The following is an 11,827-nucleotide window of genomic DNA, read 5'->3' on the forward strand; positions in this document are numbered from 1 at the left end:
GTATCAAGACAGAGGTACAGTGTTGTTGGAAGTCTCCTCATGTTCTCCAGGTGTGTCTGTGGTATCAGTGGCTGTGTGGTTCATATTACACCCTATTTGCTACACACTACTTATTTTGAAAAGGGCCATAGCTCTGGTCTAAAGTACTGCGCTAAATAGGGAATAGGGTGCCATAGCTCTGGTCTAAAGTAGTGCGCTAAATAGGGAATAGGGTGCCATAGCTCTGGTCTAAAGTAGTGCGCTAAATAGGGAATAGGGTGCCATAGCTCTGGTCTAAAGTAGTGCACTAAATAGGGAATAGGTATGGGAGTATGTTGAGGGATTGCATTGCTGTAACATTGGTGTGTTGTTAATGTAACATGGTTGTGTTGTAACATAGTTATAATATGGTTGTGTTGTAACATGGCTGTGGTGTAACATGGCTGTGTTGTAACATGGCTGTAACATGGCTGTGTTGTAACATGGCTGTAACATGGCTGTGTTGTAACATGGCTGTAACATGGCTGTGTTGTAACATGGCTGTGGTGTAACATGGCTGTGTTGTAACATGGCTGTGGTGTAACATGGCTGTGTTGTAACATGGTTGTAACATGGTTGTGTTGTAACATGGTTGTAACATGGCTGTGTTGTAACATGGCTGTAACATGGTTGTGTTGTAACATGGTTGTAACATGGCTGTGTTGTAACATGGCTGTGTTGTAACATGGTTGTAACATGGTTGTGTTGTAACATGGTTGTAACATGGCTGTGTTGTAACATGGCTGTGTTGTAACATGGCTGTGTTGTAACATGGCTGTGTTGTAACATGGTTGTAACATGGTTGTGTTGTAACATGGTTGTAACATGGCTGTGTTGTAACATGGCTGTGTTGTAACATGGCTGTGTTGTAACATGGCTGTGTTGTAACATGGTTGTAACATGGTTGTGTTGTAACATGGCTGTAACATGGCTGTGTTGTAACATGGCTGTGTTGTAACATGGCTGTGCTGTAACATGGCTGTGTTGTAACATGGCTGTGTTGTAACATGGTTGTAACATGGCTGTGTTGTAACATGGTTGTGTTGTAACATGGTTGTGTTGTAACATGGCTGTGTTGTAACATGGCTGTGTTGTAACATGGCTGTGTTGTAACATGGGTGTAACATGGCTGTGTTGTAACATGGTTGTGGTGTAACATGGTTGTGGTGTAACATGGTTGTAACATGGTTGTAACGTGGTTGTACCATGGCTGTGTTGTAACATGGTTGTAACATGGTTGTAACATGGTTGTAACGTGGTTGTACCATGGCTGTGTTGTAACATGGTTGTGTTGTAACATGATTGTAACATGGTTGTGTTGTAACATGGTTGTGTTGTAACATGGTTGTAATATTGTTGTGTTGTAACATGGCTGTGTTGTAACATGGCTGTGTTGTAACATGGCTGTGTTGTAACATGGGTGTAACATGGTTGTGGTGTAACATGGGTGTGTTGTAACATGGGTGTAACATGGCTGTGTTGTAACATGGTTGTGTTGTAACATGGTTGTGTTGTAACATGGTTGTGTTGTAACATGGTTGTGTTGTAACATGGCTGTGTTGTAACATGGTTGTGTTGTAACATGGCTGTGTTGTAACATGGCTGTGTTGTAACATGGTTGTAACATTGTTGTAACATGGCTGTGTTGTAACATGGTTGTAACATGGTTGTAACATGGCTGTGTTGTAACATGGTTGTGTTGTAACATGGTTGTAATATTGTTGTGTTGTAACATGGGTGTAACATGGTTGTGGTGTAACATGGTTGTGTTGTAACATGGTTGTGTTGTAACATGGTTGTGTTGTAACATGGCTGTGTTGATACATGGTTGTGTTGTAACATGGGTGTAACATGGCTGTGGTGTAACATGGTTGTGTTGTAACATGGTTGTAATATTGTTGTGTTGTAACATGGGTGTAACATGGCTGTGGTGTAACATGGTTGTGTTGTAACATGGTTGTGGTGTAACATGGTTGTGTTGTAACATGGCTGTGTTGTAACATGGCTGTGTTGTAACATGGTTGTAATATTGTTGTGTTGTAACATGGGTGTAACATGGTTGTGGTGTAACATGGTTGTGTTGTAACATGGTTGTGGTGTAACATGGTTGTGGTGTAACATGGGTGTAACATGGTTGTGTTGTAACATGGTTGTGTTGTAACATGGTTGTGTTGTAACATGGTTGTGTTGTAACATGGTTGTGTTGTAACATGGGTGTAACATGGTTGTGTTGTAACATGGGTGTAACATGGTTGTGGTGTAACATGGTTGTGGTGTAACATGGTTGTGGTGTGTGTTCTAGGTTGCCGATCTGTCGATGGGTGACTTGCTGCTCCACACCAGCGTAGCCTGGATCAACCCTCCCTCCTCCCTGGGCAAATGGAAGAAAGACCCCCAACTGGCTGCATTCAGTACGTTAAGGACAATACCTAGTGTGCATCTGATATGGCTTTCTCAGAACCATGTAGCTCTCAGAACCATGTAGCTCTCAGAACCATGTAGCTCTCAGAACCATGTAGCTCATGGGGTTCTAGTTCTAGAACAGGACAAAGCTACTTAGAACCTTCTCTAGATCACTCTGAAGCTGGCTATCTGTTACATAAGGATACATGTACCACTCTGTGTAATGACATAGACTGTGTCCCCTATTCCTGTTATAGTGCACTATTTTTGACCACAGCCCATTTGGGACTGAGTGCAAGCCTGATCACTCCAATTAACATAATACTGGATTATGGTAGTTTATTAATGTATTTGAAACGTATTACATAGACACTGAAATCTTTCTGCTAACCCCTTTTTCATCACCCTGTTCATGTTTCAGTCTTCAGAACAGCCGTGGTGTTTGTGTGTAAGGATGGGTCCAAGCAGAAGAAGAAAATGGTAAGTTCCATCTCTTAACACAACAAAACGTTCAACCATAGTTTCTCTGAATCCTACCAGTGATATTCCATGTCCATCAAGTGGTTCTAATTTATTTGGCTTTGTTGAAGCACCACTTCCATACCTAGTCCAGTGTTACCTTCCATACCTAGTCCAGTGTTACCTTCCATAACTAGTCCAGTGTTACCTTCCATACCTAGTCCAGTGTTACCTTCCATAACTAGTCCAGTGGTACCTTCCATACCTAGTCCAGTGGTACCTTCCATAACTAGTCCACTGGGTCAGTGGTACCTTCCATACCTAGTCCAGTGTTACCTTCCATAACTAGTCCACTGGGTCAGTGGTACCTTCCATAACTAGTCCAGTGTTACCTTCCATAACTAGTCCAGTGTTACCTTCCATAACTAGTCCAGTGGTACCTTCCATACCTAGCCCAGTGGGTCAGTGTTACCTTCCATACCTAGTCCAGTGTTACCTTCCATAACTAGTCCAGTGGTACCTTCCATACCTAGTCCAGTGGTACCTTCCATAACTAGTCCACTGGGTCAGTGGTACCTTCCATACCTAGTCCAGTGTTACCTTCCATAACTAGTCCACTGGGTCAGTGGTACCTTCCATAACTAGTCCAGTGGTATCTTCCATACCTAGTCCAGTGTTACCTTCCATAACTAGTCCAGTGTTACCTTCCATAACTAGTCCAGTGGTACCTTCCATACCTAGCCCAGTGGGTCAGTGTTACCTTCCATACCTAGTCCAGTGGTACCTTCCATACCTAGTCCTCTGGGTCAGTGGTACCTTCCATATCTAGTCCAGTGGTACCTTCCATACCTAGTCCAGTGGTACCTTCCATACCTAGTCCAGTGGTACCTTCCATAACTAGTCCAGTGGTACCTTCCATACCTAGTCCTCTGGGTCAGTGGTACCTTCCATATCTAGTCCAGTGGTACCTTCCATACCTAGTCCAGTGGGTCAGTGGTACCTTCCAGACCTAGTCCAGTGTTACCTTCCATAACTAGTCCAGTGGTACCTTCCATACCTAGTCCAGTGGTACCTTCCATAACTAGTCCACTGGGTCAGTGGTACCTTCCATACCTAGTCCAGTGTTACCTTCCATAACTAGTCCACTGGGTCAGTGGTACCTTCCATAACTAGTCCAGTGGTATCTTCCATACCTAGTCCAGTGTTACCTTCCATAACTAGTCCAGTGTTACCTTCCATAACTAGTCCAGTGGTACCTTCCATAACTAGTCCAGTGGTACCTTCCATACCTAGTCCAGTGGTACCTTCCATAACTAGTCCAGTGGTACCTTCCATAACTAGTCCAGTGTTACCTTCCATATCTAGTCCAGTGGTACCTTCCATACCTAGTCCAGTGTTACCTTCCATAACTAGTCCAGTGGTACCTTCCATAACTAGTCCAGTGGTACCTTCCATACCTAGCCCAGTGGGTCAGTGTTACCTTCCATACCTAGTCCAGTGTTACCTTCCATAACTAGTCCAGTGGTACCTTCCATAACTAGTCCAGTGTTACCTTCCATAACTAGTCCAGTGGTACCTTCCATACCTAGTCCAGTGGTACCTTCCATACCTAGTCCAGTGTTACCTTCCATAACTAGTCCAGTGGTACCTTCCATACCTAGTCCAGTGTTACCTTCCATAACTAGTCCACTGGGTCAGTGGTACCTTCCATAACTAGTCCAGTGGTACCTTCCATACCTAGTCCAGTGGTACCTTCCATAACTAGTCCAGTGTTACCTTCCATACCTAGTCCAGTGTTACCTTCCATACCTAGTCCAGTGGTACCTTCCATAACTAGTCCAGTGGTACCTTCCATACCTAGTCCAGTGGTACCTTCCATACCTAGTCCAGTGTTACCTTCCATACCTAGTCCACTGGGTCAGTGGTACCTTCCATAACTAGTCCAGTGGTACCTTCCATAACTAGTCCAGTGGTACCTGCCATACCTAGTCCAGTAGTACCTTCCATACCTAGTCCAGTGGGTCAGTGGTACCTTCCATACCTAGTTCAGTGTTACCTTCCATAACTAGTCCAGTGGTACCTTCCATACCTAGTCCAGTGGTACCTTCCATACCTAGTCCAGTGGTACCTTCCATAACTAGTCCAGTGGTACCTTCCATAACTAGTCCAGTGTTACCTTCCATAACTAGTCCAGTGGTACCTTCCATACCTAGTCCAATGGTACCTTCCATACCTAGTCCAGTGGTACCTTCCATAACTAGTCCAGTGGTACCTTCCATAACTAGTCCAGTGTTACCTTCCATAACTAGTCCAGTGGGTCAGTGGTACCTTCCATAACTAGTCCAGTGTTACCTTCCATAACTAGTCCAGTGGTACCTTCCATAACTAGTCCAGTGGTACCTTCCATACCTAGTCCAGTGGTCCATTCCATACCTAGTCCAGTGTTACCTTCCATTCCTAGTCCACTGGGTCAGTGGTACCTTCCATAACTAGTCCAGTGGTACCTTCCATAACTAGTCCAGTGGTACCTTCCATACCTAGTCCAGTGGTACCTTCCATACCTAGTCCAGTGGTACCTTCCATACCTAGTCCAGTGGTACCTTCCATAACTAGTCCAGTGGTACCTTCCATAACTAGTCCAGTGGTACCTTCCATACCTAGTCCAGTGGGTCAGTGGTACCTTCCATATCTAGTTCAGTGTTACCTTCCATAACTAGTCCTGTGGTACCTTCCATAACTAGTCCAGTGTTACCTTCCATACCTAGTCCAGTGGGTCAGTGGTACCTTCCATACCTAGTCCAGTGGGTCAGTGTTATCTTCCATAACTAGTCCAGTGTTACCTTCCATACCTAGTCCAGTGGTGTCTTCCATAACTAGTCCAGTGTTACCTTCCATAACTAGTCCAGTGGTACCTTCCATACCTAGTCCAGTGGTACCTTCCATACCTAGTCCAGTGGTACCTTCCGTACCTAGTCCAGTGGTACCTTCCATACCTAGTCCAGTGTTACCTTCCATACCTATTCCAGTGGTACCTTCCATACCTAGTCCATTGTCTGTTGGGGGGCCGTATCTGTCTGTTGGGGGGCCGTATCTGTCTGTTGGGGGGGTATCTAAGGTCTGTCTGTGTGTCTCTCAGGGTGGCTCCCATCGAGTGTCGTCAGTCTCGTCTGAAGACAAGGACCCATTCCGCTTCCGTCACATGATCTCCACAGACACCCTCCAAGTCCGAGCCCTCAATAACCAAGGTACAGTTTAGTATAGAGCCCTCAATAACCAAGGTACAGTTTAATATAGAGCCCTCATTAACCAAGGTACAGTTTAATATAGAGCCCTCATTAACCAAGGTACAGTTTAATATAGAGCCCTCATTAACCAAGGTACAGTTTAATATAGAGCCCTCATTAACCAAGGTACAGTTTAATATAGAGCCCTCTATAACCAAGGTACAGTTTAATATAGAGCCCTCAATAACCAAGGTACAGTTTAATATAGAGACCTCTATAACCAAGGTACAGTTTAATATAGAGCCCTCATTAACCAAGGTACAGTTTAATATAGAGCCCTCTATAACCAAGGTACAGTTTAATATAGAGCCCTCAATAACCAAGGTACAGTTTAATATAGAGACCTCTATAACCAAGGTACAGTTTAATATAGAGCCCTCTATAACCAAGGTACAGTTTAATATAGAGCCCTCATTAACCAAGGTACAGTTTAATATAGAGCCCTCTATAACCAAGGTACAGTTTAATATAGAGCCCTCAATAACCAAGGTACAGTTTAATATAGAGACCTCTATAACCAAGGTACAGTTTAATATAGAGCCCTCTATAACCAAGGTACAGTTCAATATAGAGCCCTCAATAACCAAGGTACAGTTTAATATATAGCCCTCATTAACCAAGGTACAGTTTAATATAGAGCCCTCTATAACCAAGGTATAGTACAGAGCCCTCAATAACCAAGGTACAGTTCAATATAGAGCCCTCAATAACCAAGGTACAGTATAGAGCCCTCAATAACCAAGGTACAGTTCAATATAGAGCCCTCAATAACCAAGGTACAGTTTAATATAGAGCCCTCAATAACCAAGGTACAGTTTAATATATAGCCCTCAATAACCAAGATACAGTTTAATATAGAGCCCTCAATAACCAAGGTACAGTTTAATATATAGCCCTCAATAACCAAGGTACAGTACAGAGCCCTCAATAACCAAGGTACAGTTTAGTATAGAGCCCTCAATAATCAAGGTACAGTTTAATATAGAGCCCTCAATAATCAAGGTACAGTTTAATATAGAGCCCTCAATAACCAAGATACAGTTTAATATAGAGCCCTCTATAACCAAGGTACAGTACAGAGCCCTCAATAACCAAGGTACAGTATAGAGCCCTCAATAACCAAGGTACAGTACAGAGTCCTCTATAACCAAGGTACAGTTTAGTATAGAGCCCTCTATAACCAAGGTACAGTGTAATATAGAGACCTCTATAACCAAGGTACAGTTTAGTATAGAGCCCTCAATAACCAAGGTACAGTTCAATATAGAGCCCTCTATAACCAAGGTACAGTGTAATATAGAGACCTCTATAACCAAGGTACAGTGTAATATAGAGCCCTCTATAACCAAGGTACAGTTTAATATAGAGCCCTCAATAACCAAGGTACAGTATAGAGCCCTCAATAACCAAGGTACAGTTCAATATAGAGCCCTCTATAACCAAGGTACAGTGTAATATAGAGACCTCTATAACCAAGGTACAGTGTAATATAGAGCCCTCTATAACCAAGGTACAGTTTAATATAGAGCCCTCAATAACCAAGGTACAGTATAGAGCCCTCTATAACCAAGGTACAGTTTAATATAGAGCCCTCAATAACCAAGGTACAGTTCAATATAGAGCCCTCTATAACCAAGGTACAGTTTAATATAGAGCCCTCAATAACCAAGGTACAGTACACTCAGCCATGCTGATGAATCCTGAAATACATTTACAGTTTATTAATGCATTATTTGAGTCATTTGGCAGAGGCTTGAGTGACACTCTAAAGACTCAAACATTCCTGTATTGACTTTGTAATGTCCTTCTCTGTCTGAGTCCCAACATTATGTTTTTTGTAATGTTCTTCTCTGTCTGAATAGACATGATGTTCTTTGTAATATTCTTCTCTGTCTGAATAGACCTGATGTTCTTTGTAATGTTCTTCTCTGTCTGAATAGACATGATGTTCTTTGTAATGTTCTTCTCTGTCTGAATAGACCTGATGTTCTTTGTAATATTCTTCTCTGTCTGAATAGACCTGATGTTCTTTGTAATGTTCTTCTCTGTCTGAATAGACCTGATGTTCTTTGTAATGTTCTTCTCTGTCTGAATAGACATGATGTTCTTTGTAATGTTCTTCTCTGTCTGAATAGACCTGATGTTCTTTGTAATGTTCTTCTCTGTCTGAATAGACATGATGGAGTGAGATAGATAGTCAGTGACTACAAATGAGTTGTTCTGTACGTGAGGTTATAACTGTGTGTGTGTGTGTGTGTGCGTGTGCGTGTGCGTGTGCGCGCGCGCCATGCAGACGGAGAGGGCTCTGCCGTGTGTGAGATCGTCCACGTCAAGTCCGAGTCAGAAGGACGGCCGGAGAGGACATTCCACCTGTGCTGCAGGTGAGCCTCCTGACCCAACTGATGTTTATCGGTCCTGACTGAAGACAACAACGTCATAAAGTCACAGATTTATTTTGGAACCACCCTCAATATCTTTTAATCGTTTAAATGTTTTTTATATTTAATTAATGAATTAATATAGCGCCTTTTCAGATGCCCAAAGCGCTGTAGTAGGAGGGGAAGCTCCTTGATGCTGATTAATGCTGTGGCTGTTGACCAATATATGTCTTAACCATCTGAGAATGTTTTAATTATCCAACAAATGAAACCAATCAAATCCAATTTTATTTGTCATATGCGCCGAATACAACAGGTAATAATTTCCTTACCGTGAAATGATTACCTACAAGCCCTTAACCAAAAGTGCAGGTCAAGAAATAAAGTTGAGAAAGTAAAAAAGTAAAACATTTCAATAAAAAGTAGCATAATAAAATAACAAGGCTTTATACAGGGGGTACCGAGTCAGTGTGGGGGGGTACAGGTTAGTAATGAGGCTTTATACAGGGGGTACCGAGTCAGTGTGGGGGGGTACAGGTTAGTAATGAGGCTTTATACAGGGGGTACCGAGTCAGTGTGGGGGGGGTACAGGTTAGTAATGAGGCTTTATACAGGGGGTACCGAGTCAGTGTGGGGGGGTACAGGTTAGTAATGAGGCTTTATACAGGGGGTACCGAGTCAGTGTGGGGGGGGTACAGGTTAGTAATGAGGCTTTATACAGGGGGTACCGAGTCAGTGTGGGGGGGTACAGGTTAGTAATGAGGCTATATACAGGCGGTACCGAGTCAGTGTGGGGGGGTACAGGTTAGTAATGAGGCTTTATACAGGGGGTACCGAGTCAGTGTGGGGGGGGGTACAGGTTAGTAATGAGGCTTTATACAGGGGGTACCGAGTCAGTGTGGGGGGGGTACAGGTTAGTAATGAGGCTTTATACAGGGGGTACCGAGTCAGTGTGGGGGGGGTACAGGTTAGTAATGAGGCTTTATACAGGGGGTACCGAGTCAGTGTGGGGGGGTACAGGTTAGTAATGAGGCTTTATACAGGGGGTACCGAGTCAGTGTGGGGGGGGTACAGGTTAGTAATGAGGCTTTATACAGGGGGTACCGAGTCAGTGTGGGGGGGTACAGGTTAGTAATGAGGCTATATACAGGCGGTACCGAGTCAGTGTGGGGGGGTACAGGTTAGTAATGAGGCTTTATACAGGGGGTACCGAGTCAGTGTGGGGGGGGGTACAGGTTAGTAATGAGGCTTTATACAGGGGGTACCGAGTCAGTGTGGGGGGGGTACAGGTTAGTAATGAGGCTTTATACAGGGGGTACCGAGTCAGTGTGGGGGGGTACAGGTTAGTAATGAGGCTTTATACAGGGGGTACCGAGTCAGTGTGGGGGGGGTACAGGTTAGTAATGAGGCTTTATACAGGGGGTACCGAGTCAGTGTGGGGGGGTACAGGTTAGTAATGAGGCTATATACAGGCGGTACCGAGTCAGTGTGGGGGGGTACAGGTTAGTAATGAGGCTTTATACAGGGGGTACCGAGTCAGTGTGTAGGGATACAGGTTAGTAATGAGGCTTTATACAGGGGGTACAGGTTAGTAATGAGGCTATATACAGGGGGTACAGGTTAGTAATGAGGCTATATACAGGGGGTACCGAGTCAGTGTGGGGGGGGTACAGGTTAGTAATGAGGCTATATACAGGGGGTACAGGTTAGTAATGAGGCTATATACAGGGGGTACAGGTTAGTAATGAGGCTATATACAGGGGGTACAGGTTAGTAATGAGGCTATATACAGGGGGTACAGGTTAGTAATGAGGCTATATACAGGGGGTACCGAGTCAGTGTGGGGGGGTACAGGTTAGTAATGAGGCTATATACAGGGGGTACAGGTTAGTCCAGGTAACATGTAGGTAGGGGTAGAATGACTATGCGTAGATAATAAACAAAGAGTAGCAGCAGTGTAAAAACAAAGGGGGGAGTGTCAATGTAAATAGTCTGGTGGCCATTTGATTAATTGTTCATCAGTCTTATGGCTGAAGTTAGAAGCTGTTAAGGAGCCTTTTGGACCTAGACTTGGTGCTCCGGTACCGCTTGCCGTGCTGTAGCAGAGAGAACACTATATGACTTGGGTTCCTCTGACACCACCTAGTATAGAGGTCCTCGATGGCAGGAAGCCCTGCTCCAGTGATGCACTGGGCCGTACGCACTACCCTCTGTAGCATCTTACGGTCGGATGCCGAGCAGTTGCCATACCAGGCGGTGATGCAACCGGTCTGGATGCTCTCTCCGATGGTGCAGGTGTATAACTTTTTGAGGATCTGGGAACCCGTGCCAAATCTTTTCAAATCTCTCTTTCGTCCAGTTCTGTGGACAGTAAGAAGGACTTCCTGAAGACAGTCCACTCCATCTTAAGAGATAAACAACGACGTCAACTGATGAAGACAGAGTCTCTACCTCTCAACCAGCAGTATGTCCCCTTCGGAGGCAAACGCCTCTGTGCCTTGAAGGGAGCCAGACCTGCCATGAACAGAGCAGGTAGGTGATGTCGGGAGGGGGGAGAGGCGTGTGGGGGGGTGGGATGGGATTGTGGGGGATGGGATTGTTGGTTGTGTGTGTTGCATGTGTCAGTGTCTTTTAAAGCAGGTAACTGCTAACAGCTAGCTTACGTGGTGTATATTTTATATGTCATCTATTGACGTTGTTATCTAATCCATTCATTCCCACTGAAACCTTGATGTCTGTTTCTCTTTCCTCTGCAGTGTCAGACCCGGCGAGGACCCTGGGCCGGAGGAAACTGGTGAGGAACCGTTTCACCATCGACACGGACATCGTCTTCGACGGCGAGCCGGACCAGGAGTCCCCTCTGTCTCCACTGTCCCCTGAAGAGCCTGAGGGACAGGGACAAAGGGAAGGACAGGGAAAGGAACGGGGCGAGGTGCAGGCAGGGGATACAGACCGCTGGGTGGAGGAGCAGTTTGACCTGGAGCGCTACGAGGAGGAGCAGGAGGCGCAGAAGGAGGTGAAAGGAGGAGGAGACGTGAAACAAACAGAGATCCTTAGTGGTGATGAGGATTTGTGCCTGTCTGTCAGAGGACCATCCACTGAATCACTGTCCAACACAGACCTAGAGGGGCCTGTAGTTGCCCTGTCCCTGGGAGAGGAAGGCCAGCCCCAGGGAGCCATGGAAACCACCACCCCAGGGATGAGACTTTCCCACCTGGGGAAGCAGTGTGACCTAGCTGGGATGAGTGTGGATGACCAGGGGCCTAGGGAGGAAGGTGAGGACAT

The 11,827-nt window shown here is 44.9% G+C and overlaps 1 protein-coding gene across 2 annotated transcripts in view; it reads left to right on the forward strand.

The window, feature by feature from the left end:
* LOC139549613 (rho guanine nucleotide exchange factor TIAM1-like) overlaps nucleotides 1–11,827 on the forward strand; it is a 138,849-nt gene that overhangs the window by 123,650 nt on the left and 3,372 nt on the right. For both annotated transcript variants that reach the window (XM_071360271.1, XM_071360270.1), the window contains 6 exons: nucleotides 2,321–2,429; nucleotides 2,843–2,901; nucleotides 6,017–6,125; nucleotides 8,458–8,545; nucleotides 10,902–11,074; nucleotides 11,299–11,827. The exon at nucleotides 11,299–11,827 is cut by the window's right edge. In XM_071360271.1, the coding sequence (XP_071216372.1) occupies nucleotides 2,321–2,429; nucleotides 2,843–2,901; nucleotides 6,017–6,125; nucleotides 8,458–8,545; nucleotides 10,902–11,074; nucleotides 11,299–11,827 (1,067 nt within the window). The remainder of the gene's footprint in view (nucleotides 1–2,320; nucleotides 2,430–2,842; nucleotides 2,902–6,016; nucleotides 6,126–8,457; nucleotides 8,546–10,901; nucleotides 11,075–11,298) is intronic.

This window comes from Salvelinus alpinus, chromosome 22, assembly GCF_045679555.1.
Source record: "Salvelinus alpinus chromosome 22, SLU_Salpinus.1, whole genome shotgun sequence".
Lineage (NCBI taxonomy): Eukaryota > Metazoa > Chordata > Actinopteri > Salmoniformes > Salmonidae > Salvelinus > Salvelinus alpinus.